The sequence below is a fragment of the Magallana gigas genome, chromosome 5, assembly GCF_963853765.1.
Source record: "Magallana gigas chromosome 5, xbMagGiga1.1, whole genome shotgun sequence".
Taxonomy (NCBI): Eukaryota; Metazoa; Mollusca; class Bivalvia; order Ostreida; family Ostreidae; genus Magallana; species Magallana gigas.
In genome coordinates this window covers 36050072-36074481 of record NC_088857.1, presented here as the reverse complement: position 1 = coordinate 36074481, position 24410 = coordinate 36050072, and the positions used below count along the sequence as shown (strand labels likewise).

Below are 24410 nucleotides of genomic sequence, written 5' to 3'. Positions count from 1 at the left end.
AACCCATAGGTGTTGATCAAATTTTTACTAAGCAAGAAATGAGCAGCGGTGATATTCTGCAGTATAAAGAACGTATACAGCAGTTACTTTTAGAATTTGATTTTTCTAATGTGGACGAATATAACTCAAAGTTAAAAAAATAATGCCGTGTGAATTAAAACAAGGACTTTTCATGTATATAAGTAAACAGTCATTTTGTCTTTAAAAAAGACAAATCGGCTATTGACTAGCCATATTCCTGTTTTATGAAGAAAAACATAATTTATTACTATAGGATTTTTTTCCTTGTCATGTTAACTTTGTGTTTGATTCTAAGATTGATTCTGACCTATATTAATGTGGCTTATAACATTATCAAGTCGGATGAAAATCCGTTGTCAAATTAGTCATAAAATGTTTCGATGAAAAAGAAAACATACATTATTGTAATATTTTATAACGTAAGATGTTATATTTGTTTCAAAATTCAATATTAATTTGTTTCTAATTTACATGTAAATATAACAATTTCTCTTTGACATGTCATTTGTTGTTTTAAAATGGTGACATTATCCGGGAAGACAAAGAAGTAGACACTTATCTGTAAAACTTATTTACCTTTGCTTCTAAACATGTACAGAAGGGACGGAACACAATTGTCGGGTTCTAAAGATTATTACGTTCTAAAATTAAAAACAAATACAAAATCCTGATCTATTTAAACAAAAGGAAGAACAAAAACATCAGCTAAAACATATTTTTTTATATAACGAGCCACCATGAGGCAGTGCTATATTTTGTTGTTTTTTATGTATGCATTTTCTCGTAGAACAAAATTACTTGTTTTTGTTTGAGTCAAGTTTTTTATTTATAACACATTTAATGTGTGAAAGTGCAATGCATTTTCCCCTTAACGGTGCCTTGACATGATGACTCGAACACTTTTATTTTTGTTTTTTTTGTAAAGTAGTTGTTCCTTATGATGAAGATTCAACTCTTCCTTTCTTTGAGCCCTCATGTTTTGCTTAGGGAGAATAAAACAAAACAATTGGCATGCAGCATTCCTATATTGTCATCTAAAACCAAATAAATGCCACGTTTTCCCTAAATTAAATAGTTATTTGTATTTTTTTTTACACATAATTTGTAATTAGACTACAATCTGTCCCAAGTTGTTGCTTCCATCACTTGTTATTGATTTTTTTTTAGTAAAAATACACATGCCTGTGAATGAAATTGATTAAAGGGAAAATATCCAAAACATATTCATTGACAAATTAACTTTTATACTCATGAAAGTTTACAGGTACGAAAACAAATTTCTTACGGAGATTTATAATGGGAAATGTTGACATCTTTTTTCTATTCGGAACTAACTCGGAATATCTGGAACAATTTTTCAACGTTATCACCCGTGCTTAATAATGGCTGATGCAAAGCAAAATCCCCGAAGACTTTCTTTTTGGGATGTGTATTAAAACCTGAAGCAGAGGAGGGGCAATTCAAACAGATAATCTGAATTTTTTTTCATATTAGTGGATTAACGTAGTTTGAGCACAAAGATATTTATGGTTATCAAAATATCAAGCGAAAAAAGGTGGAAGCAAAAACCCGGAACAGAATATAGCAGGCCTAATGATGCAGTGTGTTTCGTGGATCTATGTGGTTTTGCTTACCCCCCCCCCCCCCTGTGCATTCCCATCTGACGTGTTTAAGTCTTGATATATTTCACCATCAACATTTTAACCTCATCTTTTATTCCCCTCTATTGTGTATAGATACAGCTATGGTAGAAAACTTCATAAGCGGATCCAGATTTTTTTTGGGGGGAGGGGAGGGGTCCTAGGCCTTTTTTTCAGTAAGGTTACTAATTAAATTAAATAAGCTTTAAACTTTCCGAGTAAAGGGGTGACCAGACTTACTGGTTCAATTGGCCTTAAAATTCGGGCTTAAAGATTTCAAAATGATCTAAAAAATACTATTGAATAGAATTATTAGTCCGGTTTTAAAGATTAAAAAAAAACATTGGACATGCTTCATTTTTTTTAGAAAGGAGGGGTAGGGGTAGTATACCTATAACTAAGATTTCCTTATTTTCACTCCATTTATTTACTCCCCCTCCCCAATAAGTGTTGGGCCAACCCCTTAATATACTTTTTATACCTCAGAAAAATTTATGCTGTGAGAAAAAGCTGGGCACCCCCCCTTTCCCGATACCACCAACATATAAAAGGATACACATTCTATACAATCAAAGGTAGGGATAATATGGTGCGATTTATTAACTATGCCGATTTCATGTGTAGAGAGCTATTAAATGATTGTAAAACATCAAATACTTGGTGTAATACTTTTTCACTCCAAAAAAAAACACGATTTCACATGTTCTATTGAAAATTAAGACAGTGTCAAAAAGTTGTAAACGGCATTGTATCAGTCGACGTAAACAGAATAAAATAAGGATCATTTTTCTTAAGTTTGTTTTAATAGAAATATATAAGTTATTTTTAAAGCAGTTTCACTAAAGCGATATACTTATGATATAATACATGCAGACAAGATTAGGAAGAAAAAAACAATCAGGATATGAGATAAAAATCACAAGTACTTCCCAGTTGCAAAAAATGAATACACGGGGTGAAATGAAAATGTTTGTGTATATATTCATCTCATATTTTTTAAGGAATTGCATTTGCTTTCGTAAGTATTATATTAACTATTTAGTAAGACCTTACCTGAAACGTTATCAAGCATTATATGCATGCTTGAAAAGTTCTAAATCTTATTTAAGCGTTGGGTTTGCATTATGCTTTAAAACATAAAAATATGCCAAAGATTATCAGAATAAACCCATAAACTCAAATGTGGTTCAACATATTTTTGTTAAGATACACATACTACTTTTTGAAATCAGATAGCTTCAAGTTAACGAGTGAGTTAACCTGTGTAAACAGTAATTGACGTAAATTATCGATGAAACTATTCTCACAGTAAAATTAAATGACTTTAAAACCTAAATTTTTGTTTGAAGTGAAGAAGAATTTCATAGCATTTATTTTTATTTCACATTCTGTATCTGTGTCAAAAGAACAAATTACTAAGTTAATACTACACTGTGAAGATTTATGCCCATCTACTCTCGCTGTATGACTTGTAAATACATTATATGTTATAAAATAATTATACTTTCATGTTAAATACTGAAATCTGATTGGTGTAGACGCAGTTGATAATCCGTTCTATTACCCTCAGCGTTAGCAACACACTTGGCAACGAGTAACACAACACATTGTTACATTCGCGTAAATTATGCGCGTACGGTTCACCGTAGAATTCACGTCATTTCTATATAAAAGTAGTGAAATTTTCTTTAATATTACGACATTAAGTATAATAGAAAAAAAGTGCCTGTTTGGGAGGATAACAGTTGAAATTGACACCCCGAGAACACCATTGTCAACTGACGCGAAGCGGAGGGAGTATAATGACTTCTACTAGACCTTTTTCGTCCAGGATGCAACTATACTTACTAATGGACGTCTGGGTTTGATGAAAATAATGAGAAAACGAGTGTAATAAGTGACACAGATAAGCATGATGTTAAAACAGTTTGATAGTTAGACTTTTCATGTAATGTCTTTTAAAGGTTCCCCACTTCAAGGTATAGCTAGCAGATTACTAGTAATTTACTTTTGTCAGTGTCGACAGCGACGTTTTTCAACGCATGTTCTTAGATGAGTCAACTAAAATGTATATGTAAATTGTTGAGTCCAGAAAAAGAGCTCTCAATTTCTTGTTAAGTGAAAACAACTCTTGTTATTTTTTTTTCAAGTTATATAAATGGTTGAAGTTTCTGTTTGATAAGTTGTATTTTATTTGCTGAATGACTATTAAGTTTAACAGTTTCTGCTATTTTACGTTTGATATTTCATATTCAGCAACTTTTAAGTAAACATTGTTTTCAATCAAAAAATAATGTTAGTTGAAAAAGTGATGTGTAAGTACATGTAGTTAATTAAAAATAAATTCGCATATTCAAACTGACTTTAAAACTATGATTAACTATAATAAATCACTTCATAATAAGGTCAACATTGAAAACAAACTTAATGTATATAAAATTAAGTATAAATCTGAAATCAGATTGCGACTATGCTGTTTATAGAGGCTCCTTCCCCTTCGCTTGGGTATCTACATGTATTTAATGTCACCTCTAGTCTAAAATGTCTGTATCAGATATTATTTATATTTGTATATCTATATTTTACGATGCCAAAAAAAAAGTATTCAACAAAGGACTATATATAATATGGGCCTAAAATGGCCCCCTAAATGAAAATCATCTTTTTTCTGTAATTCTTTGTTTTCTTTGTACAGATATATATGTGAGGTTTTTACGTAATGTTCATTTTGATTCAACTGCCCACAATTTAGAAATATGACATCCTAAAGACAACCATTTTTGCATTTGTATCATAAAACAGCTTGTTTTCAAGCATTTTTTCTTTCAGAAAACACGAAGCGCATGCTTGAACAAACAAAATATTTTAATCATAGATGTATCCAGCCAAGGCTAATAAGTGAAAACAAAAATTTCCTTGTTCAAGCATGCGCTCTATATTTCCCATTCATAAAAAGATTAAAAGAAAAAATAAAGTCAATTTTTGACTGATTTTGAATGAATTATAGAAATAGCGTCACTTCTAACGTCATATACTACCAGCAAGTTAAAAAAAAATCAAATAAATAGGTGAAAAATATATTTTACATCTACTCTTCTAAAATATAACATAAGTTTTTATTGTACCAGAAACACTTAAAAAATGATGAATATGGGGGCCAAATTTAACTCATATTATTTTTAGCCCATAGCAATAATTTCAAGAAAAAAGTTCTGTTTAGTACCCCATATTTTCAGAAAAGGGCATGTACGTGAGTCACAAATAAAATCAATTAGTATTTTAGTTCCCCTATTTATATTCAAGAAGTTTTCGGATGGTTAGAATTAATTACTAGTTTTTCACCCTCCTTAATGTTTCTATCCTTCGTAGCAAATGTGTTCTTCTTTTCAGAGCCGATTTATGAAGATAGCTGCAAGATTATAAGCTGTGGCAGTGACCAATCTATTGACATTACATACGCATATTACGGTGTACAGTATTGGTGCGATGCATCTAACGAGGTAGAGGTTCTGGACTGGAAATGCTCCGGAAAGCAATCTTGTCAAATTTGTGCTTCTAACAGTTGGTTTGGGGATCCTTGCGTTCTAATTTACAAATACCTCTGGTATAACTTTGCCTGCAAACGTAAGTTATCAACATCAACAATATCTCATATCAGTCAAATGAATTAAATGTTCAAATAACCTTTCCTGACAATGCGTCATACGCCAACTGTTTTTCTGTCCGTTCGTATGTTAATAAAACTAGTAATCTAAAACTTTGAACGGACTTTGACCAATAATATTTAAACTTAAGGGCTTTAAAATTGATCTAACAAAGGACTAGGTTTCTTTTTAATGGAAGTACATATAAGAAAACAAAACTGACACAAAGGTGACTACATCAGAATTACATACTGTTCAAAAAGTAAAATTATTTACATCGTAAATATACGATGATCACTGAGTAAAAAAAAAGAATAATAGGAGTGAAGGGCTTCATTTGCAAAGAAGTGAGTATAATAACACAGTTTTAAACGAAATTAATAGTACTAGTGTTTAAGTTCGCTCAAACCATTGATTCTCTAGAATAAGGACTTGGAAACAGTTATTTCATAAGTTGAAACACAATAAAGATAAAAAAAAACAAGTTTCTTTTGCAACATAAAGCATATAACTTATAAATCGAGCTAAAATGTTTACCAACAATTTGTAAAAAAAAAAACTACATGAATTCTAATACGAGTCAGATGGGAAATATCATGTAACGTCTTAACGCCATTATGTGGCATACAGCCATGTTGTAAATTACTTCCCGATTCTCTGTTTCATAACACTGATATATTGTAAAAATCTTTCGTTTATAATGATTCTTTCACATTTCTGCCTCCTTAACGCTTCATTTTTAAAACTGCCAGATGCTTGTCTTAATTAGATATTCTATGTTGATAGTTTCATTTCTTATGATGTTATTTTGACACACACAGTTGTAGTTCTGGCATTACATGTACCCGCTACAGTACTTTCATTATATCATGTATATGCTGAAAATTCATCTGATCGTATCTTTAAGTTATTTAATAATACTTTTAAATGATATGATGATATTTTCTTATTCATTATAATCCTTTCATTAGTAATTTTCTGGAAAACGTCTTACAGGGGAATAGTCACAATTTTGGTCAAATTCTATTATCATATTTTTATCATTTATAATGCTTTAAAACGCATTTCTGATTATCAAATGTGGGTCGTAGAGTTATAAGCACGATACAGGGCTCACAATTCTTTGTCTTGTAAACAAGACTTGTGCCCTGTTTTTGTTTACATAGCTTCAATATACCACTTAAAATCTTTTCTAGCCAATTTGTCATTTTATTTAAATTCATTTTACGCATGGATAAACGGTTTCTAACATATAACACATTTATTTTACACAAATGACACTTTAATTTTTGTTGACTATTAGGAATGCCTTACTTAAGCATTGTAAACATTAAACTTTGAAAAATGTACATTGCATCGATGCGATCAATAATCATAAAATTTAATGTATTTATAAATAGAAAATTTTCAAATTAGATATATGATATTCTGATATTGTGCAGCTCGATTTATGTAAAATTAAGACAACCAAAAAAGGTGAATATGTCATTCATTATCATATAAGCAAATGTTGTAATCAATATCAAAACAAATATACATTTAATTTGCTCGGATGAAATAAAATGCCTGTATATATTACCATCATAAAATGTTGGAGTAAAACACATTCAATAGACTTTCAGCAATTCATCCCAGCCAAAAAAATAAGGTGAAATACTAACACCTTAAAAAGTATACAACACATCGTTAAGAGCTATACAAAGTAGCACAAAAACATTCGACAATATCTATAATGAGACATCGTTACTGCAAGGATACATTGAAATTATGTAATATTCACAAAATAAATTCAAAACCATCCAAAAAAAAGGAAAGAGGAGAGGATGTCTAGGAAGATATAAACTTTGCTGCATTAAAGATGGGAAATTACTTAAATCTAATTGGTAGAAAATAATTAGGTACTTAACAGGAAAATTTCATAATTGAAATGGGATACTTAAAGGATAATCGTGTCAGTACCATCTAATGCTATTTTGTATAAAAAGGGTTTAAAAGACATAAAAATAAGTGGAAAATGATTTTACATTATGTTCGAGTTCATGTATGTTCCACTAGGTGCGTATACATTTTGTATGTTAAAGTATTTTTATCTCATATATTTCTCAATAAAGTCTTATTTCAACACATAGATATTGATGACTGCCTGCCAGGTCCTTGTCGAAACCATGGAACTTGTACAGACCTGGTTAATGATTACCAATGTGATTGTGTGGCAGGATTCAATGGGAAAAATTGTGAAAACAGTGAGCAATATTAGAACATATTTATCTTGTCTCTGGAAATGTCAAAAGCTACGTTTCTTTCAAAATTTTCCCTATGTTTTTGCAACAATTGGTAAATGAATTGTTCGTTCATCTTTTCAGATGTCGATGAATGTTTATCACAGCCTTGTAAGAACAATGGAACTTGTGTAGATCTGATCAATGATTACAAATGTCTTTGTGTGGACGGGTTTAATGGAACTAATTGCACTAATAGTAAGTTGGATGAGTCCTATTTTTATTGATTTAGCTTGAAATAGTGATAGCAAAATCTGATTTAATTTATATTTTCGACGAACTTTTTTGTGAATTAATAGACCCCTTCACGATAACAGCGGTACTGCTCTATTGCAGGGCAAAATGATATACTTTGCCGAAATTTCAGTAGGTAGATAATTAAATGACGTAATTAAAACAATTGACGTTACGTCATATTTCACCAAACCATGCCATTTTGCCCTGGAAAAGAGCACTACCTCAGTTACCGTGAAGGTGTTAACTGTTTTAAAGTGATAATGACAAAAAATCAAAAATATATTTATAAGAAATCCTATGATAAGACATACATTTTCAGAGCTTGCTAGGGCTTTATTGAAATATTCCGTTTATGTAAAATATTGTTAAATCATATCGCCCTATCCTCGAAATTAAGCAAATGTTTACTTCTTATGCGCGAATTACACAAAATTGGATCAATTGGAAAGTTTCCCCCGGGATGATGCTCTCTCTCTCTCTCTCTCTCTCTCTCTCTCTCTCTCTCTCTCTCTCTCAATTGTCAATTGACAGATTGTATTCATAAGCACAAAGGGTACCTTTATTTATATGTGTACTATAAAATAAATTGAAAATCTTTACATAAAATCAACACTGCATTTGCAGTAGAACAAAATGAACAATGTTGTTTCAATAATATAGTAAAAAGAAATGAATATAATATATGATTATAATATGAGTATTGATGAAAGAAATTGTTTATGAATCTAGAAATCGTTTGAGTTTACCTCAAATATTTTTCATGACATTATGAGGGTTATTAATGACTGGTCTCTCGAAAACTTAAATGTACAGCTGTTGTCACCCATATAAGGTGTTTTCAATGATTAATGATCGTTGATTATCAATAACACGCTTCAATTAAAGAAACAAAAATATATCTTGAGCTTCCGTTGTCAATGTATATACAACTTAATATTTGGTTTTTTTAAAGGTTTTTTGTAACTTCACGCAAAACAAACTAAAATTGTATTCATTTGACCTTTAACGTTGCACCAAGCTGTCTTTACTTGCGAAAATATCTCAAATCATTAGTTGACACGTAGATGGGATAATCTCCAAACCGTTTATTGATAAATAGTCATATACCTTATGTGAAGCTTTAAAATGCTTATTATTTGATACTCAGTGTTGACAGAAGCACTTATGTAAAGGAAACATACGTTTTTCTTTTTATAACATTTGCTATTAAACAGAACGATACATTCGCCGAGAACTATCGATATTGTAGTGTCAAAGTTAATTTTGACGTCATATCATATGAAGTAAAATCCATCGAAAAACCATTACATACCCGCGAAGAAGATTTTTAAAGATTTTATAAATAATCACTATATGACCAAAATGGCCCTCCCTAGGGCCTGAACCCCGATTCAGGGGCCCTGAATTTCACAATTTTGGTAAAGGGCTTCATGGACATCATTATAATCTAGTTTTTTTTCTACATCCGTGGGAGTAGAGTTTGGAAATTTGGCATTTTTACATATTTGGCACAGAGTTAAAAATGTGAAATTGTTAACGGGCGACCCACGGCAACTTACAAAGACCAACAGCAAAAGGTCACCTTAGTCACTCTGATTACAAGTTAAAGACAGACTAAGATAAGAATGATAGGCAATAAAAAGTGATCAAAAAAGCGCACTAAAGATATTTATCTAGACGAGCTGATACGAAAATAATATATATTTCTATAAATTAAGTACAATACAGGCAGTATGGGACTCACCCCGAACCCCTGTAACCACCTTAAGCAAAAAATATTGCGCCCCAAATCAATGAATATAAAGTATGTACAAATATAGAGTTGCTATTCTACGGGGTCATTTTTTACAACCCACACGGAAAAAAATGATCTTGAGGACACAATCTCAACAAAATCATCTAGTAACTTAATCCTGTTCGCTCCTTGGGGAGCAGAGGGCCGCAATCATCTAGTAAGCATTATACAAAAAGGTTATTTTTCGATGAAGAAAAACCAAGATGGACCCAATAATGATGACAAAATTCATTTTTCAACGACTCCTTGTTTATTACCAATCGGGTTTGCCCTTTAAATAATCTTTGCAGAAGTTTCTTCGTTTAGCACAAAAAGCGACAATTATCTCCAAACTTAGCGGTACCGGAAGGTCACATATATTGATTATGTAATACCCTTACTCTCCGAGTGCTTGTATTAATTTACAGATATTGATGACTGTCAACCAGATCCTTGTGAGAACAACGGCACTTGTGCAGACCTGGTCAGTGACTATCATTGTGATTGTGTGCCAGGATTCAACGGGACAAACTGTGAAAACAGTAAGCACAATTTATACATACTTGTTCGTATCTGGAAACATTTAAAAACTGTTTTTCTCAATATTTTTTTTCGCTTGTTTTTTTGAAATACATTGTTTTTTCATAATTGCAGATGTCGATGAATGTATAACACAACCTTGTATGAATAATGGAACTTGTATTGATCTAATCAGTGATTACAAATGTGTCTGTTTGGGCGGTTTTAATGGAACTAACTGCACCATTGGTAAGTCTGGAAACGTCCTTTTTCAGTAGAAGGATTGATTGTTAAAAAGTATTTTGTTTCTTTCTGTCTATAGGTATTTTTGAATGTTTTTTGTGCTGAATAAATTGTAAATAAAGATTAAAACAATTTGGAGTCGGGATGGGGTACGGCGGAGGTGGGATAAGGTATTTTTATAATACTTCTTACAGTTAAGGATGACTTTTACTCCGAATTAAAAAAAATCTACTGATGATTATAAAATTGAGATGTTATACGTGTGACAGTCAAACCGGTTCGAATACCGGTGCCAAGAAGCTCATTTGAGTGGGGGCTGGTTCGAATACCTGTCTAGTCAGTCATTATTTTTCCCATCCCGTTACACTTGGTGCTGTGACTAACCATTGGAACTGACAGGTGAACCCCTTCTAGGGAAGGAGCCTGGGATGATCTTCGAGGGGAAGATCATGTTACGGGGGATAAATGTAACGAGCAGACCGGTTCAAATACCGGCGCTAGAGAGCTCAGCTGGTAGAGCACCTGGCTGGAGAATCGGGGATCTGGGTTTGATCCCAGTCTGGTCCGTCATTATTTCTCTATACTACTACATTTGTTTAGACCTTTGATTATAGTGGGTTTTTTTTCTTTAATGTAAAACGCTAGTCTAATAAACTTCTATTTTTGTCTTTCATTTTTTTTATCAAGAAAAATACCCCTTAATTTTACCCTATGACTGAGAATTGCTTTTTCATTATAAAAATATGACTTAACTCTTTGAAAATTGTTTATGAAGGGCACTGTAGCTAAGTAGATTAGGTTTTGAGCAACAGTTAATAAAGATATTCACTCCAAGGTTTCCCTATCAGTTTTTCAATTTCTACCCATTTTGATTTAAATTAACAATTATTCTGAATGAGGATAACATTGAGAGTATATAGAACTTAACTACTACTAGTACGTTTGGTAAGTGTATATACATGTACATATGTTTGAATCACCTTCTTCGTCTGTCCGTCTGTGCAAAATTCGTGTCCGGTCAACATCTTTCTTATTGGAAGTTCTTACTTCACACAAATATTGCTTATGACTTGAGGGTATGTCATGACCTTGACTCAAAGTTATTCAGGAAAGGTCAAGGTCACTGACAGAGATAGTGCATAATTCGTTTCTGGTCCATATCATTCTTATGGAGAAACATTGGAAGTTCTTACTTCACACAAATATTGCTTATGACCTGAGAATGTGTCATGACCTTGACCAAAGGTCATTCGGGCAAGGTCTAAGTCCCGGGGAGAAAAGGTGCATCATTCATGGCCGGTCCATATCTTTCTTATGGAGAGACATTTAAAGTTCTTTCTACCCACAAAGATTGCTTATTACCTGAAGGTGTGTCATGACTTTGATAAAAGGTCATTCGGGCAAGGTCAAGTTCACTGGCAGAAAAAGTGCTTCATTCGGGTCTGGTCCATGTCTTTCTAATGGAGATACTTTGGAAATTGGAAATTCATTCTTCACATAAAAATTGCTTATGGCCTGAGAGTGTGTCACGACGTTGAACAAAGGTTACCCGGGCAAGGTTAAGCTCAGGATAAATCTCTGTCATTCAGTCAACTGAATGTTGACTGAATGGTCTAGAAAGGTGACTGAATGGCATAGATATGTCATTCAGTCACCTATCAGTTACCGTTCAGGCACGTTTCAGTTAATTGAATGGCAAAGGTTCATCCTGTGAAGGTCACTGGAAGAAAAAGTGCAAAATTCGTGCCCGGACCATATCTTTCTTATGGGGAAACAATAGAAGTTCCTACTTCACACAAAGATTGCTTATGACCAGAAGGTGTGTCATGACATTGAATCAATATCATTCTGGCAAGGTCAAGGTCACTGGCAGAAAAAAAGTGCAAAATTCGGGCCTGTCCATATATTTCTCATGGGGAGATATTAGAAAATCTTAATTTACTCGAAGATTGCCTATGATCTAAAAGTATGTCATGACCTTAAACCAATTAGATTTTGAATCTACACTACCTGAATATGTTTTCATATAAGTTTCAGCTTTCCTGGCTAAATGCTTCCTAAGAAGAAGATTTTTAAAGATTTAGTCTATATATTCCTATGTAAAATTCGACCACCAATGTGGCCATACCCTACCCTCGGGGGTCATGATTTTCACAACTTTGAATCTACACTACCTAAATCATGACTCCTGGAGGTACGATGGGACCATTATGGGGGGGGGGGGGTTCAACTTTTTACATAAGAACATTTAGAGTAAATCTTTAAAAATCTTCATTTTAAGAACCATTTGACGAGGAAATTTGAAACTTATGTTTAAGCATTCTTAGGTAGCGTAGAGTCAAGGTTGGGAAAATTATGACCATTGGGGGTTGGGTTTGGGCAACAATGAGGGTCAAATTTTTACATAGAAATATATAGACTAAATCATTAAAAATTTTCTTCTCAAGAACCATCTGGCCAGGAAAGCTGAAACTTGTGTGGAAGCATTCTCAGGTAGTGTAGATTCAAAGTTTGAAAATAATGACTCCCGAGGGTAGGATGAGGCCACAATGGGGGGTTGCATTTTAACATATGAATATATAGAGTAAATATTAAAAATCTTCTCCCCAGAAACCATTTGGCCAGGAAAGCAGAAACTTGTGTAGAACCACTCTCAGGTAGTGAAGATTCAAAGTTGTGAAATCATGACCCTCGGGGGTAGGGTTGGACCACAATAGGGGGGGTTGAATTTTATATCTTTTTCTAAAAAGGCATTTGCCTAGAAAAGCTGTAACATTAGTGAAAGCAACTTCTGTTGGTGTAGATTCAAATTTGTTCAAATCACAATATTTAGGATTAGAATGGGGCCACATTGGGGATTCAGTTGTACAAAGGAAAACATTTTAATTATTCACAAAAACTGAAATGTTATTATGTATGCTTTCCCTTATATGCAATCACTTTTATATATTCCTGATTCTTTAAAATTGTTTTAAAATTGTTTTAAAATTGCCCCCGGGCGATTATTGGGCTTCACAAGGGGTTCAGAGTTTGATGAAGGTTTATATCCTGAGTATAAACAATTGTTAAGGGTCTTTTTAAGAACTGCAATGCTGAATGTGGTATGACTATTAAATCATTCTGTTAGAAAAGTGACTTGATTATAAATATAAGGATATCCTCGGGAAAACAGATTTTTGGTACGGGATCTACATGTATTATACCACATTGTCCAGATATTTGGTATTATCACTTTATGAAGGTGGTTTTATCATGCCTATTGTTGCTCAGGTGAGCTATGTGGCCCGTATGCATCTTGTTATTTAAGTGCTACCAAAAATAGTTTAGTGGAAAACATTCACAAAATTTAGTCCGAATTTCTTCTTTTCTGCTAAAGTTTATTCTTGTTTGAGCCTAATTTTATAATAAAGAGTGTAGTTTAAAAAAAACCAATGAAACGTTAATAATTATTAATTCTATAAATATTTTAGAACTTATTTTACTCATAACATTGTTATTTATAACAATTCAAATTTGAAAAACTTAAATCCTCTGTACCGCTCTACCCTCTATGATATATATATATATATATATATATATATATATGGGACGAATTGAAAGTAGAACACGAATTGTTAACAATGTCAAAAACAACTTACTTGACAAAAGTTAAGCAAGTTACACAGTGTTGGAAACGTTGTCGAAAAAACACGTTCACAATGTAATATTCCTAATTAACTAGGTAAAAATCGACTTTATCCCATTGAAACTGGTCCCTGCTGCAGAATTTCAATCTCCTTGCTCAAGAAAAGATTTCTCCGTACATTTGCCATCCGAAAACTCTCGGGAATTTAAATAAAATTTTACATATATGCAGACCTGAACTTGCGGCGGGGGTAGGGGTGCATTTTGAATTATTGGCAATCTTATTTTACAATAAATAAATAGAAGTCAGTTTAAAATAAATCTCTCTCTCTCTCTCTCTCTCTCTCTCTCTCTATCTATCTATCTATCTATCTATATATATATATATATATATATATATATATATATATATATATATATATATATATATATATATATAAATATATATATAAATATATCTGTTGTCTCAATGAATTTTTATTCTGTGGTCTTAAAAATCATAATGGGAGGTTTGGGAACAATAAATTGTTCGATCTTTACTGCAATTACTTCATACTGACCACTAGAGCAATACCATTGGATTTAGAAAGGAAGACTTGTTATTTAGTTATTTTGAAATAAACAATTCATGATGATCAAAAACTGTTGAAACAGTGATTAATTTTAAATAATTTTTTTTCTTCTCTAAAATGTTATTGAAAAACTGTGTTAACATGTTGACATATTAGTTTTTTAAATTATCTTTTTATTCAATAATCCAAATACTTATAATTCATTAATTGTATGTGCGCACCATTCCTTCAAAATTAATGGGTCAGGATTGTTTTGTATACATCAAACCATTTGCATTTCTACAAAAGACAATATCAAAGGAAATATATTTCTTTTTAAATAGTTGTGGATTAAATTATGATAATTAAAGCATATGCTTAATATATTGGAATTAATAATGTTATAATTCTTACAATCAGACGAAAATTTCCCCAGATATTTTATAGTAACCAAGTTTACGGCCAAAATTTCTTTTATCAATACTGAACGTATAGAGATTCCCGAGAGTTTTCGGGTGGCAAAAGTACGGATTTATCTTTTCTTGGGCGAAGAGATTGAAATTCTGCAGTTAACAACATCTTTAATTCAAATCAAATTTAAATGTCAATAAAATTCAATGTTTTAATTCATAAAAAAAATTCTAGAAAAATCACCGTCATAAATGAGGGCATTATTTCATTCTGTTTATATTTTTAATATTAGATATTTAAAATTTTACAAATTCTATTCATATTTGAGCAATAAAATTTTGCTTGCGCATACAGATATCAATGACTGCATGCCTGATATTTGTCAAAACAATGGAACTTGTAAAGACCTGGTCAACGACTACAAATGTAATTGTGTGCTAGGATTCAATGGAACGAATTGTGAAAACAGTAAGCACTATTAATGCATACTATTCTTGTCTCTGGAAATATAAAAAAAACTATTTGTCAGAAAACTTTTTTTTCTCGCTTGAATGGTTAAATGCCTTGTATATTCGTCATTACAGATATCGATGAGTGTGCAGTTCAACCTTGTCGGAACAATGGAACATGTATAGATCTGATTAATGAATACCAGTGTCACTGTACGGATGGATTTAATGGAACAAACTGTAAAATTGGTAGGTTTGAGCGTCTTTACGATTAGTTGGAAATTTACATGTAAGGATTGGGATTAATGTTTTTCATAGCAAAATCCTCTGGGTCGTCACAAAACATCTTTTTATATTTGAAGTTCCGTTTCAGACATCTTGACGTAATTGATGAAGTAAAGGATGATTTTATTTAAAAATAAAATGGATAAAACAGAGAACATGCAATTTGAACAATGCTGATAATTGTTATTAATTATCTTTGTTTTAATAGGTGTATAATTGACAAACAACCATCTTTTTCTTGATTATGATTTGAAATCCGAATAAATGAATTTAGTCATTGTAAAATTCCCAAATAAATTCAAGCATACATTTTTTCTGGTGTGGCGTAACTTAGAAAGCATAGATCTTTTGTTATTATTTTTATTAATTTCGATATATAAATGTTTAAACATATTTATTCCTACAGATATCAACGAGTGTGCATCTCTACCATGTCAGAACAATGGGACTTGTATAGATCTGATCAACGAATATAAATGTAGTTGTACAAACGGGTATAGCGGAATGAACTGTACAAATGATACATGTAAGTATAATATTATACTATACTCAAAAATTTTCAAATATTTCAAAATACTGAAAAAAGAAAATGGTAGTAAAGGCAACCTAGTATTAACAAAAACTATGGTTTTCTTTGTTGTAATATCTGTGAAAAATAGACTGGCTGTATCGGAGGCAATTCAAAGGCTGATTTTGACTATTTGAAGACTATTTTTACGACGACCAACTCTTCAGATCACAGCACGATTAAAAACTATTTGTTTTGTTTTTAGATGTGCTACAAATACTCAACTTTGAAGGCAGCAACTTAGTACTACATGAAAGAAACTCTGTCTGGTTTAAATTACAATTGAGAGGTAAAACGATGTACGAGGTCAAGTGGTTTCACAATGGATTCGTGATTAACAATCCACCAAAAAGATACAAAATAACGTCACGTAGAGCAGAAAATAACACATCATTACATACTTTAGATATTGGAAACGTTTTACAGCGAGATATGGGTTAGTAAAAATAGTGTGTGTTTATATTTTGTACGCATGATATTTTAACAAATACATGTATATAAAACATTATTGCGTGTTTATCCTATGGATGAAGGGGCATGGAAAATTACCGTTTCTAATCATGTGACCCATGCATCAAGGAATTTGACATTTAAAGGTTAGAATTGTTGAAAAAAAAAATCAGGATTTTTCTCTAAAGAATATCATATTTGTAGGTATAACGTAAACAAATAGCACAATTATTTGACAACGACATACTTTTTAATTTGATTCGGACAACAGCGTAATGAGAAAAACATTTTTAATAGATGTACTACAAATATTGAACTTTGAAAGCAGCAACTTAGAAACACAAGAAGGAAAATCTACCTGGTTTAAATTACAATTAAAATGTAAAACGATGTACGAGGTCAAGTGGTTTCACAATGGATACGTGATTAACAACCCACCATAAAGATATAAAATCACGTCACTTAAAGCAGAAAATAACATATCATTACATACTTTAGATATCGGAAATGTTTTTCAGCGAGATATGGGTAATTACAAAAGGATACATTTACTATCATCTAATTCCTTAGCAAATGTATGAAACAATTATTTATTGTTTATGTCTGCTTGCTTTACCAACCACCATCAATATTAAACATATCTCCTCTTAAGAGAATAGAAATGGTCATTTATTGAAAGATGCAATGAATGACAATGAACAGAAGTCGAGTGCACAATGTTAAACATGTACATGATATGGGTAAAAAAAAGAGTGCATGTACAATTTGTAATTTGTAATTACTTAACAAATTAATGTATATAACCTTTATTCATTTATTTTTAATAATTGTAGGAGCATGGAAAATCACAGTGTCTAATCAAGTGACCTATGTATCAAGGGAAATGACACTTAAAGGTTAGAATTGTTAAAAAACACTTGCATTTAAAGAAATATATTATATTTATACAATAATACAATGTTTTGCAACTATTGTGTCATACTTTTGCTTTAGAAAAGTAGTTACGGTATACTGCTCTTTGTGATCAAAATGACTTTACTAATTTTATGTGTTTTGTAAGATAATTTATAACAGGTGTATATCCTGTATATCCATAGCTTGAAGCAACATACTTGAACATGTAATAGCGCAGTGATCACATTTGATATAGATCAGAGGTTTTTTTATTGCTTTGTGTGCAGTTATTCCTAGATTGGTGCTTCATTTGAACCCGACATACGACTTTTCAATACTAAGGGGTGACAAAATAAATCTTCAATGTACAGTCACAAATCCAGAGTCTGTGTTTGATGTCACCAACGGAAGTCTCGTTATCACAAAGGATGGGTCTGTGTTACCAGGTGAAATAAAGTATAACATGTTTTAATATAATAATAGATAAACAACACGGCTAGCTAAAACGAAATCATTAGTAACAATTTGTGTCCATTTGCTTATAGTATTTGTTCATCTTTGTGTGTTATCTTAATAAGTCATTTTCAAACGTCGGTCGTTACAACTGCGTACAATTTTCAGTTTTTTCGAAAAATTGTTTAAAAAATAATTATGAGTAAATTACGTGCTTGAATTATAAGACAACTTTTAACTATATGTTAAATCGCGAAAGTTAGGCAATTACTGGTGAAAGGTACGCGTTTATTTGCGAAAATAACGCGTTATATCCCGAACGTTTTGCGTTTACGTGCGAAAGTTTCGCGTTTAATCTATGTAAATGGTTATAGATTAAATAACGAGCTAATATACAGCACCGTGACATCCTTGTAAGAAATGTGTGCATGTTAAATAATTACAATTATGAAAATCGTACTTAAGCATGCTTAATAGTAGCAAGGGCCTTCAGTACATGCCATAAATAAAGTGCGAATGGATGACGTAGAACAAATTGCGTCATAGCGAATATTCATTTAGTTTTAGCAAATTTGGTTTGTCGTCCTTAACTTACGTACTTGTCCTTATTTGATTTATATATCCCATTTTTCTTAATGCTCTCCACCATTTTGTAGATGTTAATAGTTCAACTTTTTCAACAACATGGAACAAGTATTCAGCAATGGAACCTGATTCTGGTAGATATACATGCACACACTCTGGTTACCATGTTCTTGTGAGTGTTTCTGTGTATGTTACTGTCATTCAACCAGGTAAGTAGAGTTTCAAAAAAACGCTTAAAACTACTTCATTAAAACCTCACGTCTATACTCAAAGATAATATGGTTTCATTCAGATTTGCTGTTGAGTAAACTATGAAAAATGAAATAGTCTAAATGAACAAATTCGATATTCTATTTCATACATTTAAGGAAAGTTCATGTAACATTGAATACTGATCTTTGTAGAACAAAAGAGATGTGAAAGTGAATGGTCAGAAGGTAAACTGTGGAATGCTACATTGGCAGGAACAACTAAACAGGAACCTTGTCCAGCAAAACAGAAAGGTGGCAGTGTTGTTTTATGTCTACGTTATTTACAATTGACTTATAAACCACACATTAACGTGATAAATGAGAATGCGAGGAGATAATACATAGTAATAACTTGATGAATACAATGAGAATCATTCTTTCTTTGATAAATGTCAACTTATTAAATTCATCAATTCCGAATCTAGGATTTGCAACAAGATATTGTGAACAACATGGAATGTGGGCATCTCCTAGCCTTATCAACTGTACAAGTAAAGCTTTTACAGATGCATCATCACAAGTAAGTTGTCAAATACTGAATGGATAAAAACTATATTAACATATATCAAAAATATATATATATATATATTGATTTTTAAACAATAATTTGTTTGGTTGGGTCATTCCTCTAAAGCGGATTTCAACAGTAACTTATAAACTGTAAATATACTATATTGATAAAAAATATATTAACAGACACATAAAAAAATGGTAATTTTGACGCATTTATTGTTTGATTGAGCCATCAGTTTGAAGCGGATTTTAAATTCACAGTTGGATGATATAATAGAAGATGGAATACAAAATACCGAGAAAGTTCAAAAGGCGGTCAACAACACATTACAGATGATGAAGAACATTACATCATCTACCAATGAACTCAGTGCTGGGGATCTGAGCTCCTCTCTTGACATCTTGGAGAAAATTGTCGACGTCACTAACTCCACAGGGTCGACTATTGAGAAGGAGGTCATTAATATACTTTTATGTCTACAAGATATTTTTAATATATAATAAATATTTTTTCCAGTGTTAATGTAATAGTGGTTTAGCATTAAATATACTTTAGGCAATGAGTTTAAAATCGCCATTGCCTTTATTCACGTTTTTTTATTTACCTCAGAGCAAGCAAGCAAGATCAGTTTGCTTCTTAATTCATTTTTTGTTATTAATGTCCTGTACAAAGATTCAAAGAAAACAACATATAATTTTTGTTGAACGTCTTTACTTTTATTTCATTGTATATTTGATAAATGTTCTATTTTGGTGCTTTAAAATCTGCAATGCAATTGTTTATATATAATCTTAAAGTTATAAGCAATGCACTGTAATATACCATGTTAACCTTTTTAATTAACTGGTAAAGAGACAAGACTAAATTTTTCTCATGATTTAGCCATTAAAAGGACATGCGTGTAGAAGGACTATAGAACAAATCTGCGCTTTACCAACTGTTACCTTGAACAATCCAGTATATGCGAAAAAAAATTCGATTCAGTGGTGTTTTCAGACATTCTTTCGATTTTCAATGAAGTTTTTTTTTTTTTTTTTTTTTTTTTTACATAAAATCTAATTACTTTAAATCAACAGCAGTTTTATGAAAATTTGTTTAGAACACGTTTAGTTTTTGTCACGTTTGAATCTCATATATATTCATACAATTAACAAACAAATTCAATATGGACTGTGAATAATAATTTATTCAAAAACGTGCGTTAACAAAGACCAATAATGTTTTGTTATGGTAGTTTGTTGTGATGGCTTTTTATATATATTTTGTAAAATTATTGAATTTTATTTCAAAGGTGTTTTATGCTGTTATTGACAACGTTTTATCAGCTAACAACTCCAAATCGTGGACAACGGTCAGTGATAAGGTAAATGTATATACAAATATTTAAAAACTTATTAAACATCATAAAGAGGTCTATTAAGACGAATTTTAGCTTGCAGAATGAGCAATTTGAAAAGTGACACATTTAACACACCCAACCATAAAATTCAGAAATGGAAAGTAAAGTAGGATTTCTAGTTTGAATTAAAAAATAGAGGTCTTAGCTCTTTTTGCCAAAGTCTTAAAGAAGAGAGTGTGATCAATGTTTCTAACAATACTTTATTATTCTTTATTTTGTAACAACTTTTTGAAAGGATGAAATGATCAAAACCAGTGAAGTTAACACCCATATTGTCTTTAAGAGTATTTCATGCGTTCTTTAACTTTCTCTACAATTATACATAATCGGCTATAATTGTAGTATGTATGTAAACTGTCTTTATTTATAAACAAAATAGCATCTGAAGTCTTCAAATATTATATGATTTGATTTTCTTTTGTTTTTGTTTTTGTTTTAATTTTAGACCGGAAAAGACGCAAGCTCCATCCTAAAGAATATGGAACGGCTAAGCGAGGTTGTAATGCAAAGCGACAATGTATCGACAACACAATTTACTGGTTCAAATTTCGGTAATCTTGCGCGTATTAATTTGTTTAAAAGTAATAAAAAGTTTTAGCAGTGAACTTTTCATACTTAAATATTCATTGTTTTCCCGCTAGAACTGACAATAAACCAAACCAAAATAGATGAAACTGGAATACGTTTCCCAGAAATATCCACCAACAACGTTTCTGGAAATTTCGAACAAATTCCAACATTTCTTGAATTACCAAAACAAGACACGAAATCGGAAAAGGGTATAAATTAAAATTATTACCGAATTAAAATTATTACCTATTTACAATTACGCTGCGGTGATTTACAATCAGTTTAATATCAGATCGATCCTCCATTTGCTCAATTTTTTAATTGATACTATGTATTAACCTCTAATGATAAAACGCCCTCTAATGATACAAATATCATTAAGCATTGCAATTGCAACCCTTAATGCTATAATGTTTTGTTTTAATAGATGACAACATCAACCGCTAATGATAAATCGCCGCTTAATGATACAATTTTATCATTAAGCGTCGCAAATGCACAGCAGACCTAACGCTTAATGAAACAAGTCAAAAGCTACATGGTCAACACCTAATGATAAAACATTTATATCATTAAGCGTTGCATTTGCACTCTTAATGATATAATAACATACCAAAATGTAGAACTCTACCCATTTTTTTAAGTCTAGGAAAGAAAGACAAGGATTGATGCCAGGAAAATTAGACTTGCACAGCTATTACAGAGAGAAAATGGACAGTTGTTTTTCAATATTCGCCTTAAACTTCAAAAGTTGTTTTAATCTGATGAAAATACACATAGACTATCTTGAATATGTGTGTATATAAAGTACCAAGTAATACACTTTTATCTTGTTTCAAGCAAATAATCATGACTTCAAAATGTCGGCATATTTTCAAGATTAAGACGAAAGTGATGAAAACGGTGCATTTTCTCGTAGTTTTATGAAGAGGAAAATGTGTCTTCAGCCATCGCTAATAATGAAATTAATATGTTTAAATGAAATATCACATAATAAAAATGTTAGTTTCATCGACAACTGCAGACACAGTTTTCTATTGTCAAAAAAACACCGATGAATTAAGTAGTATTTTCTGCTCAGTTTTATAAAAATTACGGGAAAACGTACTGTCTATGACTCACACTTATGAAAGTTTAATTTGGAAACTCTGTATAGATTCTTAGTTTATGAGTATTTTCGTGCAAATTTATGTTACATTTGAATTTCATGTGATATTTTTAAGAATCGCTTTTGACAGAGGAAATATAACTTAAACTGTACCTATATATTAACGAATACTTTAAAAACCTTGGTTTTTTGTTAACATTTCTACAGTTATCTGTGTTTATTTTTATTAAAATATTTAATGTTATTTGTAGGTGTAATTGTATAATACAAAATTGTAAATAAATGTAGGATACTTTATTTTATCATAACATATATTATGGAATACAATTGCGTATTTATACGGAACACTACCAAAAGAATGTAACATATTACACAATATAATATCAAGTCATATATTATAATGTCTCCTGTCAGTTTGTTGCTATATATTATATACTCATCTATTGTCGCAAGGTATACAAAGGGTTTATCTAGCGTAAGCATGCTATGCCGAAATAGAGCACGGCAAATGTTTACTACGAAAACCTTACAGTCGCTGACAGCAGGTTCCGAACTCTTGGTTATAAAATCATTACGTCTTGAAGCCCAACGCGTTACCGCTGTCACGTCATGTCCGCCGTCACGATATGTCCGCCACTTTTTTAAAAAAATCGTCACGTTATGTCCGCCATCACGAAATGTCCGCCACTTTTTTGAAAAAATCGTCACGTTACATGTATGTCTGCCATCACGAAATGTCCGCCACATTTTCTAAAAGATCATCACATAATGTCCGCCTTTACAAAAATTCCGTATATTCCCCCAAAAGTCATTACCATATGTTCACCGCCTTAATGTACTCCTGTTTTCTATTTGTCGTTACATACTGTCTCCCGTCTTAACTTTTGTAGAAAACGTATTCTGTCCTCGCTAAAATCTGTGAAAAATATGGCGTAATGTCTGCAAATAGGAAATGTGTCGCAACATTATGTCTACCAGTAAAAAAAATGATCACTTATATCTTTTAAAAGTCGTAACATTTTGTTTGTCGCCTTTAAATTTTGAAAAAAAAATCGTTTTATGCCCATATTATAAATTGTGGTATAATGTCCGCCATCATGAATGCATGTTTAAATTGTAAGTCGTTATGTTCGACATTAAAACGTGTTATCCAATTTTGAAGTTACGCCGCATTAACTTTTGGAGAAATCATAAATGATTATGACCACGCTAAAAATTGTGGCATAATGTCTGCGGACTGTAATGTATGTCATAGCATTATCTTAGCCATTTCAAATATTCTTTTTTTTTTTCCAAAAGTTGTTATAATATGTCCGCCGTTACATTTTTAAAGAGATTATATAATGACCTGGCTAAAATTGAAAAATAAAATGGCATAACATCCGCTAACACGTAACACTATATCCGCCATTAAAAAAATGTTATGTTTTAATAGTCGTAACATTATGTCCGCCACTTTGAAATTTTGGAGAAATCGTATTATGACTACGCAAAACATTGTGAACATTGTTGCATAATGTCTGCCTACTTGATGTATGTCGAAACATAATTTCCGCAATTAAAAAAAAAGGTTGCCTAGTTTCGAAAAGTCGTAACATTACGTTCGCCGAATTTTAATTTTAAAGAATTGTATTATGCCTACGCTAAACATTGTGAAAAAACGTGACAAAATGTCCGCCAACAGGAATGTACGTTTAAATAAATACTATTAATAGTTATACAGATTAATGTATGACAAAATCTGTATCACGTCGTACATGTACATGGACCTGAGGGCTGATGTTGGTGTCTTAAATATTACTTGTATTTTTGTTTTCATTACGAATTTCAGATTGTTGTAACTTGATGGGTGTGCCATTTTGGGCCGTTGTTAGACATGTTCTGATTGCTTTGATGAGGTAGCTTTTCGAAAAATGTGAAAGGCCCTTAAAAGTGCCGTTT

General features: G+C 31.6%; 1 protein-coding gene across 3 annotated transcripts in view; it reads left to right on the top strand.

Annotated features, from left to right (window-relative positions):
- Window positions 1–2553: 2553 nt before the first annotated feature.
- LOC105336854 (uncharacterized) overlaps window positions 2554–24410 on the top strand; it is a 48399-nt gene continuing 26542 nt past the window's right edge. The window contains exons 1-19 of one of the 3 annotated variants that reach the window (XM_066084851.1): window positions 2554–2679; window positions 5052–5285; window positions 7435–7548; window positions 7669–7782; window positions 10024–10137; window positions 10250–10363; window positions 15298–15411; window positions 15528–15641; window positions 16084–16203; window positions 16451–16681; window positions 17529–17591; window positions 17877–18035; window positions 18699–18836; window positions 19032–19130; window positions 19304–19398; window positions 19653–19847; window positions 20684–20755; window positions 21237–21342; window positions 21433–21570. In XM_066084851.1, the coding sequence (XP_065940923.1) occupies window positions 2604–2679; window positions 5052–5285; window positions 7435–7548; window positions 7669–7782; window positions 10024–10137; window positions 10250–10363; window positions 15298–15411; window positions 15528–15641; window positions 16084–16203; window positions 16451–16681; window positions 17529–17591; window positions 17877–18035; window positions 18699–18836; window positions 19032–19130; window positions 19304–19398; window positions 19653–19847; window positions 20684–20755; window positions 21237–21342; window positions 21433–21570 (2410 nt within the window). In that variant the 5' untranslated portion in view covers window positions 2554–2603. The remainder of the gene's footprint in view (window positions 2680–5051; window positions 5286–7434; window positions 7549–7668; window positions 7783–10023; window positions 10138–10249; window positions 10364–15297; window positions 15412–15527; window positions 15642–16083; window positions 16204–16450; window positions 16682–17528; window positions 17592–17876; window positions 18036–18698; window positions 18837–19031; window positions 19131–19303; window positions 19399–19652; window positions 19848–20683; window positions 20756–21236; window positions 21343–21432; window positions 21571–24410) is intronic. The other 2 variants (XM_066084852.1, XM_034458491.2) reach the window with 2 other exon arrangements.